The following is an 18639-nucleotide window of genomic DNA, read 5'->3' on the forward strand; positions in this document are numbered from 1 at the left end:
TTTACTAACTTCTCTATATTCTAAGGTCTCGATAATATCATAATTAGTTTTAGAATTTTGTAGTTTTTTTTTAAATAATTTTGATATCTTATATAGTATATACAACTGTTTGGCTTGAATTTAAATTTTTCAAGCATCATGTTTTTACTCGATTAGACAATATTGTTTAATCATGAAATTTAGATAATCGTTAGTCTCAAAATCATTCCTTTTACGTTTTTAAACCGGTATGAATAGCTATTTGTTAAAGTGGCTAGTCATGTTGAAGTGTTCATAACTTTCAATCTAATTATCTATACTAATTAATAAAACAATAACAATTGCCATAGTATTTTCTTGATTATATTTTTTTCCTATGAACTTAATGTTTTGTTGCCGATCTTCGATTATCATGTTATTATAGTATCTCCCCTTTTTTGCACGAGTAAATTGAATAATCTAACAACTAACAAATTGGATTTGAGAAACACTGTGCAATTTAGATAATCGTTAGTCTCAAAATCATTCCTTTTACGTTTTTAAACCGTTATGAATAGCTATTTGTTAAAGTGGCTAGTCATGTTGAAGTGTTCATAACTCTCAATCTAATTATCTATACTAATTAATAAAACAATAACAATTGCCATAGTATTTTCTTGATTATATTTTTTTTCCCATGAACTTAATGTTTTGTTGCCGATCTTCGATTATCATGTTATTACAGTATCTCTCCTTTTTTGCACGAGTAAATTGAATAATCTAACAACTAACAAATTGGATTTGAGAAACACTGTGTAATTGTCTTTTGAGAAGGTCTCACAATAGGCCTAGTTTGGTTGCCCCTTCTAAATCATGGGAGTTGTAAAATCCCATGAATTAGAAAATTGCAACTTGTTTGGTTGCTCATTTTTTGCCATGATGTAGGAATTCTATTTTCCAAGGAGTTTCAAACTCCTCCATAATGGAGGAGTTGGATTACCTAGCCCCTCCTAGGTAATTGCAAATTCCTGTGTAATTGAACTCCTACATCAGCAACCAAACGGATTTAGCTAATTCACGTGAATTTAATGTGGGAACTTAAATCCCATGAGCTTATTTTATAATTATAATACAAAACAGTACCACGGGGAATAAAACGGGTTAAAACATGGTTAAAAATAAAATAAGTACACTTATTATAAGAATATATACAAAGTGAAAGAGTCGTTTCAAGTCATGATTAACAATATAGTTATATAATGGTCATGAAAACGAATAAATGAGTAGAATGTTATATCAATAACTTATTTAAAGACTATCTTCGATCTCACTCAAAATCTTTTTATTAGTTAATGCAATTTATACGAATGAAATTTGATTATGAGTAGGTTGACATTGTTTAAACATTAATAAAGGATTAAAGGGTATGCATTAGAGAGTTTTGATTGGATGTATATTTAACATTAGCGAACATGAATAAGAGGTCTACACTCTAGAGTGTCAAGGGCCTAATTCTCAATCACAAATTATGCTATGATATGATACCCTAATATGATGGGACCACATAAAAGTGACCATTTTATGGTAAAAATTTAGCTTTTGATATTAAAAGTTACCACTATTTTGTTATTAGCAGTGACTACTTAAAAAAAAAAAACCATTTTTATACAAAATGTTCACTATTTCTTATAAATTGGTCACTTTTACCAGTCTAAATTCTACTTACATTGATAAAAGTGACCAATTTCTTATTTCTTATAAATAATAAATCACAAACCATAAATATCTTTTTTAGTTTTCCGCCTAAATACTCACCTCATACTAAACACAATTTTTCCAAAATTCATTATCCCACTAATCAAATGACTCACAATGATCATCAAATTTATATCTACTAACTCATACACGACTAATATTGACTATGAAATGAGCCCACCATGTTAACAAAAATGAACCTCAAATTGATTTTCAAATTGATTTTATACCAATTTCTATCAGTCAAATATTGAATACCTCGAAACTAAAAAATAAATTCAACTTAGTTTATGACTTTTGAATGTGTGCATCAAAAGATATGAGACACGAGTAATGTTATGGGATATAGAGACCAAACATGTTTCGCGATTAACGGGCCGTAAAATAATTTCAAAAGCTCAAAGAGGTTTTAATATGGTCATTTACATATACTGATTAGTATATCGAATAGAAAATAATTTATAGAGATATCATAATATGTAACTCATAAGCGTTCTTTCCTTTTATGCCTAGTTTTCAAGTGTATACGTTAACTGATATTGTTTTTACTTAATTCATAATTCTACTTTTTATTTTGTCCTCATTTCAATTTTAATTTTTGTGCAAACATTTCAAAACTTATCCTATATGGTAAAATTTGCGGATATTTGAAATTATTAACATGCTTTAACATAGGTGTAAACATGTCAGCATATGCATGCTCTAATCAAATATATGAGATACGACGGGTGGAAGCATGATATACAACAAGACTGTAACTATGTTTTTACTATTAATACTCTCTTAATAAAATTAATACTATATATAATTAAAATATGTAGATTATATTGTTATAGAAGTATTGTATTTGTAATTGTAATTGTCAAGTATTTAATTTCCATGTAACATATGGGAAATCAATTACCTCAAATAAGAAACCAAAATAATGTTGTAAATCTAAGAATTTACAAAAACAATTTATATATACAATCTATACACGCCCGTGCAACTTTGCACGGATCCTAACCTAGTTCCCCTCATATACACGGTCGACATAGAGAATTTAGGGAGTAGTTTTAACAAATGTTGACTAGGTAAAATATGGTAACAAACTAGATCAATTGCACTGAGAATTTCACTCACAAGAGATGTCGAAAATATCAGCTTAAAAAAATTCTGAAATGTTGGTCAAACACGGTTGAAATAAAGTTTGTAAAATAAGTATGACGGTCCGCGGATTAATAAATTATAAATGAGCCTTCGGTACCAACAAACATTGTTTCATGAGAAATACAAAGTTCGGACATCGCAAAATTACTTCGAGGCAAAACTAAAATTAAATGTACGTATAAAAGTTTTGTCTCGAAAGCAAATGAATTAAAGTTTCGACAAAAAAATAATTAAATGGCTTTGTCGACAAAAAAAAATTAAATATTTCAAGTGTCAACTTGGAGAACAAATTTCGAGCTAAAATTTATTAAATAGGTTCACGATATATTAAAGTTTTGAAAAATATTTAAAATCACACGCTCTCGAAAACATTACAAAAGTCAAGCTCGGAAATTAACGGGTGTTAAATAAAACATAAACCAAAATTAGTATAAAAATAAATAAAAATAAACCTCTTTAATGAAAATCAAATAAATGAGATTTATTAAAATGGCGGGTGTTACAGATATGTGACACTAAGCTTGTAAATAAATGTCAGTTTAGTAACTTTAGAAGTAAATTTTATTTATATGTCAATTATCTACATGTATTCAAAATGTGTAGAAAGGATTCAATGCTAAGTCACATCCTGATTCTCGGATTTTGGAATGTGTAATATCACTTAATGGAATATCAATTTTCATGACATTTTCATGTATATATGCTGTGAAGAATCACATGTTAAGTCTCCCACATCGGAGAAAAAAAGAGAATTGTAATTTAAATTATAAACCAAAGAGCTACTACTCCCATTGCCAATTGCTTTTGGGATGTAACCTCCTTGGACTTGTAAAGTGGACACTTTCTCCTCCTCGACGGGTGCGGCCCAGGCCCATGTGCGAATCTAACATGGTATCACAACCCAAGGTTTAGTCATGGGTTCTGAGACGAAGGCAGGTTCGAAAAAGCGACGATGTTCTCGTCCGACGAAAGGCGAAATTGGGCCACTATTTGGCGTATCTGAAAAGCGACGACGTTCCCACCCCATGAAACAGGTTCTAAAAATAACGATGTTCCTGCCGATCGATCGAAAAGGAGACCTTACATGTCAGGGGGCGAGTAAAGAGTCACATGCTAGGTCTCTCACATCGGAGAAAGAGAAAAGTGTAATCTACTTTATAAACCAAAGAGCAACTCCTGCCATTGCCAATTAGTTTTGGGATGGAACCTCCTTGGACTTGTAAAGTGGACATTCTCTCCCCCTCGACGGGTGCGGCCCAGGCCCATGTACGAATCTAACATATGCAGAAATTGGTATGTTTGTTAGTTGGTTAAATAAATCTGAATTACGTTTAAATGGGGGAGGAATGTTGGCAATTTAATTGTAATTAACGGGTTCATTTAGCGTACTCGGTTTTTTGATTCAAAGCGCCCTAGTTTATGGGGTTAGGGACGCAATGTGGTCCCCGATGTGGCTTCGGGAGGCAACTCCGTCCCCAAAACTGTGGCGAAAACTAATTTAGACAACAGTAATTAATTTTTCGAAGAAATTTCCGAAAAGATACAACTCTTCAGAAACAAATCTTCTTGATCCCCTCCTCATATCTATATCAAATATAAGAGAAGAAGATTTATAAGAAAAAACATTTAATCATCAATTATTCATTTGCATTTTGAACATAATTAACAAACTATGTACAAAAACTTTTGGATACATCTCTATGTCAATAACAGAGGATAACGTCTTATCTCAATACAAACTTCAGAAAAACCCGGACATTAATATAAAAATCAAATTGTTCTATTAGAAAAACGAAGTCGTTTCGATTTAATTAACTTTTTCTTTTTTTGTATTGTTTCCTTATTCGTGAAAATCAATTCTATAACAAGGTCTAGTTTGAGATGTGCCAAAAGGTATTGCGTTATTTTCTACAATCTATATATATATATAAAAGAGAGTTTTTTCGAGCGATCTGAGAGCGTCCACATCATCAAAAATCAATTTAGGAAAGTATAATATTTGATGTAAAAAATAAAGTGGAAAATCTTTTAATTATTATAATATGTATATTTCCTAAATTATATTCAAGTGATATTTCCAATTTTTATATCAAACTTTTACATTTCATTTGGCAAAAAAATATCGTTAAAAAAATTATGAAAATAATATAATTAGCTTTGTGTTAAAAAATGCTATCATTAGAGTATAAATTTCATATTATTTGCACATGTTAATGATGGTGTACTTCTTAATACGTAAAATTGTATAATTTTTAGTATGTTTTGTCCCACATTGGAAAATAAGTAGGTGTTGTGAATATACTACATATAAATAGTAGAATTGTCCCACATCGAAAGATTAGTATAAGGTGATGTGATCCTATGATTATAAATAGGATGCATATTTGGAACTTATGTATCCACCAAAATTTTTTGAGTCTCATAAATATTGTTTTAAAGAGCTCTTAAGATTTTCTATCGTTATCTACGATATGATATAAAAATAAAGTGGAAATCGTTGGGAATTACTCGGGAAAGAGTTAAGAATATGAACAAGAAAATCAAAAAATAACTAAAGGTTGAACAAGAAAATCAAAAAATAAAAAGTTTTACTAATGGTAGTCTCCTGACACAATACAAAACTAAAGATTTTACTAATGGTTGTCTTTTGAATGCAGTAATAGAGCTTTAATGAGTCGTTATATGTACGATGTAGAGATCCATATCTAATGATCGAGACTAAGTGGTTTTTACCTTCAAAGAAAAATAATATGTACTCCACAATAGTGGTTTTTTAAGAAGAGACATGTATTTCTTGGTATGTTATATCTTTCACATTGAAAAATAATGTAGGCATTATGAACATACTACGTCTAAATAATTAAATTATGAACATTGAAATAATAGTATACGGTAGGGTGATTCTATAAATATAAATAGGAGGCATCCTTGAAACTTAGATATTAATCCAAATTTTTTTTGATATAAAAGATATAGACTTTTTAGTATGTTATATGTCTCACATTAAAAAATAATGTAGGTGTTGTGAATATATTATGTATAAATAATAGAAATGTCCCATATATATACATTTTCTATATTATATTAAAGTGATGTTTATTATTTTGATATAAAAACTTTATATTTCATTTGAAAAAAATATCGTATGAAAATTATATAATTAGATTGTGACAAAAAAATGCTATCATTAGAGTGTATATTGTATTGTATTGTATTTTCTCATTATTAAATCGGGTTGATCTCAAAGTAGGTATAAAAAAAATGGTGTACTTAGTAGTTAGTATGTTATTTGTCCTACATTGAAAAGTAACGTAAGTGTGGTGAATATACTATGTATAAATATTAAAATTGTCCCACATCGGAAGATTACAGTAAGGCATGGTGATCTTATGATTATAAATAGAAGTCATAACCCAAAATCTTTTGATTCCCTTAAGTATTGTCAGAGATAACTCTTAAAAGAGTTTATATTACTGTTTCTACAATAATGATTTCTAACCTAAGTTAATGTTTGGAAAATCTTTTAGTTATTATAATATATACTATGTATTTCTTATTTTATATTCAAGTGATGTTTCTAATTTTCATATAAAAACTTTTAAATTTCATTTGACAAAATAATGTCGGTAAAAAAAATTATGAAAATAATATTATTAGATTCATGGTAAGAAATGCTATCATTAGAGTATATATAGATTTCATATAATTTGCACATATTAAAGATGGTGTATTTTATAGTATGTTATATGTCCCACATTGAAAAATAATATAGGTGTGATAAATATACTACATATAAAAAATAGAATTTTCCCACATCAAAATATAGCATAAGGTGGGTGATTCTATGAGCACCATTGGAACTTAGGCATCAACCCAAAATCTTTTGAGTCGCTTAAGTATTGTCTTGGAGAGCTCTTAAAAGTTTATATCATTATATTTTCTACCTATAGAATTTATATGTCCCATATTGAAAAATAATGTAGGTGTGGTAAATCCGTAAATATACAATTTTTAAATAATATAATTAGAATTGTGTTAAAAAATATTCTATCATTAGAGTATAGGTTCTTATCATTTGCACATATTTTAATTATGATAAAAAAATAGAAAACAAACGTCAATGGTAGCATGTGTAATCTATCAAAGTTCAAGGTTACCATGAGAAATTTCCAATATTATAATGATATAGTTAATTAAATTTGCATTTAAAAGAGAGATATCCGTACCAATAAAACAATAAAGGGGGTATTATTTTTTAATTGTTATTTTATTGTCACGCCATCAAACTTAACGTCTATTTAACAGCCTTTACATTAGAGGGTACCATGGGAAAAAAATGGAACCTCAAGGGTACCATGGGCAGATTTTTAAAAGTAGGGGTAACATGGAAAATCTAACAAAACTAAGGGGTACTACGGGAAATTTCCGTATCTCAATTATTTTAATTTTTTTTTTAAAGAAAAACAACGTACAAATATTAATGGAGAGTACTTGGTCATATTATTAAATTTAAATATAACTATTAGATATAATGAGTAGCAATTGTCTGTATTCGGTATTCGAGATCTGGTTGGATGTCGAACTAAGTGCAAAAAAGATGGTGTAATTCTGAGTATGTTATTTGTCCCACATTGAAAAATAATGCAGGTTTGATAAATATATATTACGTATAAATATTAGAATTGTCCCACATCAGAAAAAAAATCCAATTTTTGTAAATATATTACTTATAAATAGTAGAATTGTCCCACATCAAAAAATTAATATAAGGTAGGCTGATTATATAATTATAAATAAGAGTTAACCCACGTATATATTAATTTTTTTTTAAAGAGATATTTTAATAATATGTAAATAAATCATTAGACATATAATGTAAATATTTAACGCTTATAACGTTTTTTTTTTGCATTATAAATAAGTTAATTATCCCGTTGCAACGCACGGGCATTCAAACTAGTACTTATGATGTCGCTATAGATATCCACCTAATAAAAAACAATAAATTCTACTATACGCCAATCTTTTCCTTATAAATTTACAAAATGTGACTACTTTTTGGTAAATATTCCCTCTGATTTATATCAAAGGTAATGATAACTACGTTATCACCCCTTCATTTGTATCAAAAATCCTTGCTTAAGTCCTAATTTTGGTGTATTTAATTGATAATTACTCGAGAATGTGATTAATATGCGTAATTGAGCTTCACTGGCAAGTTTGCTAAGCTTTTTGTAGTATTGCACGCTTTCTCATGCAAAAACGATCCAACATTTGGAAGCCGAGGATTGAGATTACTCTTGTCGGTGTATCTCCTTGCTTTAGCCAGTGCATTGTGATCAGGAGTGGGCCAACAATAGCTAGCCGGTGTAACTCAATTGCTCTTGTCGGTGTATCTCCTTGCTCTAACCGGTGCATTGTGATCAGGAGTGGTGTAACTATGACCAGCTGGTGCATCTCCAATGGCCATCGGTGCAACTGACCTCCAGCCGGTGTCACTAGATGATGGTCGGTGTAACGTTATACTAGATGGGATCGCTGATGGGCTTATTTTCTTAATTTTGCTTGTATTTTGGTGTTTTAGGCCCATGATATATATATATATATATATATATATATATATATATATATATATATATATATATATATATATATATATATATATATATATATATATATATATATATATATATATATATATATAAACTACGAATTTTGTAATACACAACTCATTAGGCTTGAGATTAGATCAAGAATTTAGGGTTTATTTCTTTCATCTTTGATGGTATAATTTCCTTACTACTCTTTAATTCCTTATTTTATGTCATCAATTTCATTTCCCTTAGTTTATGTTTTTCTTATATTTGAATATTTACATTACTTGTAGTTAAAGTTATCACCTTTTTGTTCAATTTCACTCTTATCAAGGTTTAATTAGTATTATTATCATCATCATTGTTATTAATTGCATGATTAGTTATAGAAATCAATTTAATAACATGTCAATTGCTAAAGTGTCAACCTTTATCGTTTGTGTTGTCTTAAATTAACATGATTAGTGAGTAGTCCTTTAACTAGGATTTGATTAACCCCAACATGAGTGATTTATTTGCTTGATTCCCATAAAAAAATGGTTGTTGGGGAAGATTAGTAAGGATTGGGTGGAGGATTGATTTGTTGTATTGGTGTATTGTGGGTAATGTTGGTTTCTGACCCTTGTCCATCGACGAGAGTCGGTTAGGTTGGGAATCGGGTACCCAATTTAGATCTTTTCGCTAACCTAGGTTGAGACCGAAAGGGAGAACCAAGGGAGAGCGTCTCTAGCCTTGAGTTTGAAAGCGATCTTCGAAAGGAGAAGTGGGATGACTCAGAACATGATGAGAAATTAATGACCTTAGTTGGTGCTAGAGTATCTTGGGAAAGTGCATGTTCTTAGGGTACTCGAGTCTCAAGTTAAGGGTTCCAACTCTGAACCCGAGAAGGAGGGTAGTTGGGAGGTCTAGTGTCCTAGTGCGAACTCGAGAGGGGAGGGGGGGGGGGGGGGGGGTTCTAGGCGAATTAGAGTCATCTCCTCTTTTCGTATCATCCCAATAACTAGGAAAAGGAATCATGACGATAAATTACGATTTGTTGGTGGGAAATCGGGTTTTAGGCCTTTTATTCTATTGAATTACAACATTTACATTTACTTGCTCTATTTCCATATCTAGTTTAGTTGCACTTTATTTTATTTAGTTTAGTCGATTAGATTAAAATTAAACTCAACCATTATCGACTTAACTAAACATATAGCTAGAATTGATCATTATTGCATTTACGCTTCCCATGAAATCGACCCTGAAGTGTTACTACGATACCGTGCACTTGCGGTTTCAAATTTCTCATCAGGTAACATAGGGAAATAGAGAATTTAAGATAAAGTGGAAAAAAGAGGGGCAAAGAGGGAAAAAAAATAGGTAAGCCATCTAATTGTGGGTTGGTAGGTGGGCCATATAATGTCATTTTGTGTAAATATCAAATGAGGCAAAAGAGGGAGAACTTGATAATGTTGTAGGTCAAACAAGAAATGCTACCTTTAGTTTGGATCCTCTGTTTATATTAAGTGTTATTTTTTAGTCTGGGTTGGCGGGAATAGTGAACACTTTGGAAAAAATTAGTCATCTTTTAGTCATAAAATGGCACTATTTACCCAAAGTTGGACACTATTTACTTAAAAATGGACTTTTTTTTCCGTTGTAACTACAACGGTGGCACAATAGAATTTCTGTAAAATTCTCCACATGGAGAATCAAATAGGGAAAAAAGTGATTCAGATTCTTGATAAGAGTAATGGAATAAAAAGATTAATTTTAGTGGCAATGAGGCCTTCACTAATACTACTATACCTCCAGTTGTATAATAAGTATTGTACAATTACTATACATTTATCCGAACTTATGTTTACTTTTTTCAAGTTTTTTTAAAGTCCTATTTTTTTTTATGTTTAAGTGGTTGAGTTCAGATACTTTATAACATAGCTCAGATTCTTTTAAACAAAACTCGAATTCTACACCATACAACTGGTGGTATAGTCTATTAATTGATGCCTTTGTTATATTCCAACGCATGGAAGATGGTGTATTATATAAATACAATGGAAGTGGTTAGCGTACGTAGACTGGTGGAGCAACACTGAGCGTCTTAAAAAAAACAAGACATCTACACGGATTAGATCTCAACGAGGTAATTAACGTAGTTACAAGTATTATATTTTTCGTTTTCTTTTTTTAAATTCATCGTTTTACCGTTGTCTAGGGAAAAACTAGTGTCATATTCCTTTCATTCAGGTTATTTGTTTTTTTTTTTTGTCATAAAGACCAAAGAAAAAAAAAAAAGAAAAAAAAGGAAGGAATCATTTGTAGTTATGGTTATCAAATGACAAGCGGACAAAGATGTGAAATACTCAATTACTCATTAGAAGAATTTCTAATATAAAAAGTTAAACAAATAAATGAAATATCTAAAAATAAAACAGGTATACACTTAAACGGGGCGGAGGGAGTATTTACTTGTCCAAAATGTCATAATCTTGGCAATAAGAATTTTCTAAATAGTTATTCTTGCATTCTACTGCTAACAATGTCCTTTGTATTTGACAAATGATAGTTAAAAGAGATGGCTTCAAATCAAGTGCAAAAGGCAACCAACTCGAAGGTGCAACCGCAGAATGGAGCGCATGTCTCGCTGACCAACCAAATCTCAAGGGAGATGAAACTTGATCGATCAGTGAGTTGGTCCGGGGGTATGGTTGGTAGCTTTCCTTCTACAATTGCGCCCGGACATCCAGTTACATTTTCCCATTTGAGCGATGGTGATTTTGGCTCTAGGGCCGCGGTCGTGTATACTGGTACCAATATGGCAGGCGTTGATTGTGCCTGGGTTTTGGCTTGGGATGCTCCTGCTTATACCGAGCATGCACCAAACAGGGTACGTACTTTTTTTTTTTTTTGTGCCGAGGGAACCCGCAGCCGCTATCTTTGGTGCGCACTGGGTAAACCCTCGGGTGTACGCGATAGCCTGCGAACCACGTATATCAGGTAAGCCACCCGAGGGTGACAGACTCGAAGTCTATTAGGCATGGACTCAGGCCAAGAATGTTCCACAAGATTTTGCTCTTGAAGAGGCTTGAGTCTGAGTCTCATGGGAATTTCACCCAAGTTTTAACTTATTATTCGGGAAATATAGCAAATCACCCCATAAGTTTGATACGATGTGCAATTAAGCCCCTTAATTTATAAATGTAGCAAATAGGCCCCATAAATTTCCCTAATGTGCAATTTACCACATCTCTTATTTTTAGTAATGAAATTAATGAAATTTACTAAATTAAATATATTTACTATTTTTAAAAGTCAAAAATATTGATCAAATATTAATCCTAAAATTCCTAATTATTAGAAAGCATGTTTAAATATTTTTTTATTTATTTATTTTGGTGAAAAAGTATTCATAATATGAAAATTTTTATTTTTTAGTGAAGTACATATCTACAACAACACATGGATAAATGAGTAATAATATAAAGTAACCGCGTACTTTTCATTTTACAGGTCTATGCTATTTGTGGGCCTAAATCAGTCCTTGATCGTTTGGAGTTCAACCAAATTCGTTTGTCTTTGGGTGTTAGTTCATCAGCTTCCGAAGCCGAAGACAATGCTACCAAGACAAGCGTCAATGCCACGATCGATGAGAGTATGCCAAACAAGGCCAATGTTGAAGCCACATTCACCGTTATCCCTTAAGGCTATCAATATATATATATACTATATATTCCTATTAAGCATACAAGTCTTTATAAATAATGAGGGCCAATTAACTATCAACCTAGCTTTACTCTTATAATTATACCTAAATAAGCATCTTTGACCCTCGTCTTGTATTGCTTTACTTTATTTTACATTTATGTATCGATATAAAACACTAAAATTTTAGAGGAACGGGCTTTTAATAAGTTATTGAGAGACAACTATTGTACCCTTTTATACTTTTTTGTACCTTTTTAATCTATGAAATGGGTATACTCCATAGTATTGTTGGGGTTTTCTCTACTCACGGCGGAAGCTGGTCACTACAACAATCGAACAACAAGGTGTATGGAGACCGTCTCACACACACAACCACAAACAATTAGAGGGGGCACCTACAAAGTAAGTAAAGTGCAAGAAACTAGAACAATCGACACCACGATTTACGTGTGAAGAGTCACGGGCGAGAGCACCTAAGAGGGGGAGGGGTGAATTAGGTGTCTATTTAAAATTTAAGCTTAATGAAATCTTCTTTTAAAACTCTTAAACACTTTAAACAATGCTTAGATGAAAGGAGAAGTCGATACTTAAAACTAGAGAGTTAGAAGTAATCAACAACGATTCAGCAAGCAGAAGTTACAGTATACTCAACTGTTGATACAGAAGATAAAAACGTGAGTATAGAGTGCAGCAGAAATAAAACGAAATAGACACGACAAACGATGTTTTTAAAACTGGTTCGGTCACTACTTCGCGACCTACGTCTAGCGCTATTTTATTAAACGTCTCAGAAGTAAACTCATACAAACTAAGACCACCCCGAATAATAAAACAACTCCCCAACCTACTCCGGTTGCTAATGCTTAAAAGCTACTCCGCTTCCAAGACTTTTGCTTTGGGCTACTCCACCGAAAGACTCCGTGCTTAAAGCTACTCCGCAATAAGGCTTTTGCTTTGGGCTACTCCGCCGAAAGACCCCGTGCTCAAAAGCTACTCCGCTTTTAAGACTTCATGCTTAAGGATAACTCTATCCTAAGACTTGGTTTGGTTTTACCCGGTTGTTACAAGACTCCACTTATCTCAATGTTGTTCACTTAATTGAACGGAGGAGATAAAGTTTAAGTACAAAATACGGGATCCTTAAACACGACTAAACGACTAGGTGCAATACAATAACTTAATAAAAGACTCAAAAGATAAATAAACAAACTTGCAAAATGATTCAAAGATTTGAAATGAAAAACGGTTTTGCAAAGTTAATTTACTCGATTGAAAGCTTAAGTTTTTTTTAGTTTAAAACTCGTTATTGCACACTTGTAAAAATGAATTAAGCAAGCTATTTATAATGTCCAAGTAGTATACTTTACACATTAAAATATCTTATACTCATAAGTACAAGTGATTAAAATATTGTAAATAGTTTGCATAGGCAACATGCACAAGTCAACCGAATTCTCCATCAAGCAACCGAGTATTCTTCCTCAAGAAATCGGTACCTAAGAATGCAAGAAATCAGATTGTGCACATACACAAAAATAGGTTGGGTTTTTCAACAAGAAATAAGCATAAATGGTTGTGTTTATGGGAACCATAAACATTTCCATAAATGTAAAAAGCAAACAACTCATTTATAGAAAGTGTCTTATTGTGCAAGCAAACTCCTTAGCAAGACATTGAAAGCTTTATTTTCTTCAAAAGACTTGAAAACATTTCTAGGAATCATTTGTGATACTTGAAAGCATTTTAACAAAGATTCAAATAATTTCGAAATATTTCTTTCAAAGACGAGCCTTAATTAACAGTTGACTGAACTGTTGTTTTTGCACCTAAACGTAAATTCGAGTTAAGGATCTATTTACAACACTTGACATTAACACTAATGACAATCTTCATCTTTGATCTTCATGATGGCATAGGCTATGTAATACTACGGTTTTATGAGTCTCTGGGTACTCTATCGAGTAGGCCTTACTCTGTCGAGTAAGGGTGTGTTGCGCTTTAAAAATAGTTTCTGACTTGTTGGGTACTCGATCGAGTAACGTTGATACTCGATCGAGTAAGGGGGCACTCGATCGAGTACCTCAGCTACTCGATAGAGTAGCCGGTTTACGGGGTGATGATTTATCGAGTTTTGTTAATAATGCGATTAAGTATATAATTACTTCCGCACTTTTCTTTAAACACTTTTACAACCTAATTGCTTTCAAAAGAGAAAAAAAACTACGTTCTTCGCATAAATCGCATTGTTGGCAAATCCCGGAGCTTGGAAGGTCGGATTTTACCTTTCTTTATACCTTTGTGATCCTTGCGTCGAGGGTAAGATCTACGTACCGTTTTTATAGTGTTTCGTTAAAGTTGGTTAAACCCTAATATTGGGATTTGGGGGTTTTGTTGTATTTCGTGATTGGTAGTGATTATATGTTTGTACGTTAGGAGGAGGATTCGTACAGGAAGCCTTTTGATATCAGCTGTGAGACCGTCTGATTGTGTTGCTTTTCAGGTAGGGTTTCCCTACTCAGTATTAGTCCCATAGTGCATTGTTGGTGTTTCGTGATTGTTTCATATTATCGTATTCGTATTGTGACGGTTGTTGGTTGATTGTTGTTTGATGATTGTGATTGTTTGTCTCTGGTTCTCGAGATGCGTTCTCGGCTGAGTGGAGTCACTTGCGGGAGTGGCTTCACGCCCTAGTTTCGCCCTCCGTGGAACCCGCCACGGGAGGGGATGTGCACATTAATGAGACAGGGTTATCGCTCGGTATGATGAGCGGGGATTTGGTGGGTACGGCTGCGGTCCCCCAGCGTGGGGCTGGTCCGTGGACGATCGGTGACGGAGATTGATTGGAGTGGGTGTGATTGTGTGTGTGATCGTTTGAGCTGTTTGTTTACTGTGTTGTTGGTTATATAAATTGTGTGATTAGTACTAACCTCGTTTAATGTTTTAAAAACTGTGGTGATCCATTCGGGGATGGTGAGCAGTTATTGAGCCGGTATGAGTCGAGTTACTGGGATAGCTGGCCGTCTGATGATAGAAGTCTTCCGCTGTAGCTTTAGTAGTTTAATAAACATTTCTTTTAGCTGATAGACAGTTGGTTTTGAGAACTTGTATTCGTATTTTGGTATTTGGTTTTGGATTGTAACCTTTTACTAAAGTTATACTATTTAAATGTTGTTTCGTTATTGTCTGATGATTATCATTGTCTCGGGTAACCGAGATGATAGCATCCTTATACCTGAGTGGTCCTGGTAAGGCACTTGGAGTATGGGGGTATTACAAAATGGTATCAGAGCGACGATCCTGAAACCTGTAACCAATGAATCTAATGAACATAGGGAGTCAATTAAAATGAACCCGGGGTAAAGGTTGTAGGAGCTAATGCAAAGGCTTGGGAGACGTCCTAAAGTCGCGAACTCACCCTACAATTTTGAACACGGGGTATGTGATGCTTGTTAGCTTGTATGTGGATGTGATGATGTATGTTGTAATTGTTGGATGTTTGGAGTAGAAGGTTGAGATTGCGAATGAAAGGTTGGTGAAACATATAGAACTGTTGTTTGAGCAAGAAGCATGTTGGATGTTTACTATGTGGCGTTTGATAATATGATATAGTTGTTTTGTTGATCATATGAAGAGTTGGTAGAATTGCATCTTGACTATATCATAATGTTGAGTTTATAAAGTTGCATAGTATGTTGGGATATGTGAGATAACATGCGGGTAGTATATACGAGTCAGCATGACTCGATCGAGTAAGGGGGTACTCGATCGAGTAGGTGAGATACTCGGTCGAGTGGGTCTGACTCGATCGAGTAGGTATTTGACGTTTTTACAACCAGAATCGTGTTTTTGGGTACTCGATCGAGTACATAGGGCACTCGATCGAGTAGGGGGTCACTCGATCGCTCGGTCGAGTATGTTAGAGATCAGAAGGTCTGTTTTGGGTCTGATATCGGGGCACTCGATCGAGTATGGTGGGAACTCGATCGAGTAGCCTCTACTCGATTGAGTAAGTTTAGGCACTCGGTCGAGTGTGTTCTGGGCAGTCCGCTTTCGTGTTTTGAGGTTTTAGTGCGTATGTTTATATCTACCCTTTCTTATATAGTTTCAAGATGCCGCCCAAGAGAAACGCTTTGTATGCGAGAGCTGAGACCATGAACATAGATGATATCGTTAAGATGTTGGAGCATCAGGATGCTCTTACGGAGGCCTTAAAGAAAGTGGGAAAGGATAAGGAGGTTGATCACTCTAAGATCAGCCTTTATATAGCGAGGTTTAACCCAAAAGAGTACAAGGGGACCGGGGAACCGAATCTTCTTGACAACTGGCATCGTGAGATGGAGAACATGCTAGACCTGGTTCACGGTCCTGATGAGATGAGAGTAGAACAAGATGCGTTCTACCTGAGGGAAGCAGCTGGCGAGTGGTGGGATAAGGTGAAGGTGAGTGCTAGGGAGATGTATGCGAACCAGGGCTTACCTGCTATACCTTGGGAAGAGTTTCGGAGGGCTATGAGGAAAGAGTTTATACCGGAGCATGTGAGGAGTAAGCTGAGAGAGGAGTTTGATGGGTTTAAGATGACATCTGATATGTCGATTCTTTGAGTACTACAAGCAGTTTAATGAGAAGTCTAGGTATGCTGAGGATATGGGTTTGAGTGAGGAGAACCTGGCACTGAGGTTTGAGAGGGGGTTGACTCCTAAGATCATGGATAAGCTACCCGTGGGAGTCTTTACCGATGTTAAGGAAGCTTATGAGAGGGCTGGGAGAGCTGAGAGGTTGGTGGAGATGGCTCAAGAGAGAGGGGTTGAGAAAAGAAAGGCTGAGAGTGAGGGTGGTGGCCAATCTAGTCACAAGAAAGGCAACCACAATCAAGCTAGAGGTTTTTCTTCTGGGTCAGGGTTCAGTGCTGGGGCTTCCTTTGGGCGTGGCCGTATGAGTGGTAGTGGTAGTTGGGGGATGACCTGCTATGGCTGTGGCGGTGTAGGCCACAAGAGACATGAGTGTACAAGTATGCCTGGAGCTTTTCAGAGATCGGCTCGGGGGAGCTATTCTCAGGAACCTGCACAGAGTTATGCGAGCAATAGACCGTATGGGTCATGGTCTAACTGGGGAAGTCAGAGCTACCAGGGTGGAGGTAACCGCAATGGCGGTAATTCTTATCAGAAACCAGCTATGAACAACAACAACAATCAGGGGTCGGGTGCTAAGCCGACCACATCAGCCAGTACTGTCCAGGGAGGTGGACAGAAGACCAGTGGAAAGCTATTCATGATGGACAAGAAAGAAACTGAGGATGATGCACATGTTATCACTGGTACTTTTCTTGTTAACGGTATTCATACCTTTGTTTTGTTTGATTCGGGGGCGTCTCAGTCGTTTGTATCTTCGAGTCATGTTAAACGGTTGGGTTTGAGGGTATATGAGTCTGTAAGTGAGAAAGTTTTTATACCTTCGGGTGAGTCTGTATCATGTGGGAGGTTGTATAGAGATGTGTCTATGATAGTTGGGCAAGTTGATCTACCTGTAGACTTGCTAGAGTTTCCGTTAGACGGTTTTGAGATGATAGTCGGGATGGATTGGTTGGGGAAGTATAAAGCTAAGATAGACTGTCATCAAAATAAAGTGTCTTTGAGAGGTCCTAAGGATGTTAATGTGTCTTATCGTGGGTTTGTGGTAAAACCCAAAGTTAAGTTGATTGCAGCTGTCACCTTGAAGTCTTATCTGAGGAAGGGATGCCCTTTGATCTTGTGCCATGTGAGAGATGACCGGATAGAGAGTCCGACAGTTGATCAGATACCAGTGGTGGATGAGTTTGCAGATGTTTTTCCAGAGGAGATTCCCGGGGTTGTCACCGAAGAGGAGATAGATTTCACAGTTGAGTTGAAACCGGGGACGGGGCCAATCTCTAAGGCACCGTACCGGATGGGTCCTAAAGAGATGGAGGAGCTCAGGAAACAGTTAGATGACCTGATAGAGAAGGGATACATTAGACCTAGTGTATCGCCGTAGGGAGCACTAGTTCTTTTTGTGAAGAAGAAAGATGGGAGTTTGAGGTTGTGCATAGACTACAGAGAGCTGAACCGAGTGACGGTGAAGAACAAATATCCTTTGCTAAGGATAGATGACCTGTTTGATCAGTTGAGTGGTGCATCAGTCTTTTCCAAGATTGATTTGAGGTCGGGTTACCATCAGGTGAAGATTAGAGAGGTGGACATACCAAAGACAGCTTTCACGTCGAGGTATGGCCATTATGAGTATGTGGTGATGCCGTTTGGGTTATCTAATGCACCGGCTATGTTTATGGATTTGATGAACAGAATCTTCAGACAGTTTTTGGACAAGTTTGTGGTGGTGTTTATCGATGACATCTTAGTCTACTCCAAGACTAAGGAGGAGCATGAGGAGCATCTGAGGATTGTGTTGCAGATTTTGAGGGAGCATGAGTTATATGCTAAGATGTCCAAGTGTGAGTTCTGGTTAGAGAAAGTTGCTT

General features: G+C 34.7%; 2 protein-coding genes across 2 annotated transcripts in view; both read left to right on the top strand.

The window, feature by feature from the left end:
- Window positions 1–18639, top strand: part of LOC141656799 (jasmonate-induced protein homolog) — a 239665-nt gene that overhangs the window by 104785 nt on the left and 116241 nt on the right. The window lies entirely within an intron of this gene.
- On the top strand, window positions 10497–12327 carry LOC141656806 (jasmonate-induced protein homolog). Its single transcript, XM_074463861.1, has 3 exons — window positions 10497–10584; window positions 11008–11328; window positions 11952–12327. Exons 2-3 carry the CDS (start codon window positions 11017–11019, stop codon window positions 12141–12143), a joined length of 504 nt encoding a protein of 167 aa, XP_074319962.1. The 5' UTR covers window positions 10497–10584; window positions 11008–11016; the 3' UTR covers window positions 12144–12327.

This window comes from Silene latifolia, chromosome 5 (genome assembly GCF_048544455.1).
Source record: "Silene latifolia isolate original U9 population chromosome 5, ASM4854445v1, whole genome shotgun sequence".
Taxonomy (NCBI): Eukaryota; Viridiplantae; Streptophyta; class Magnoliopsida; order Caryophyllales; family Caryophyllaceae; genus Silene; species Silene latifolia.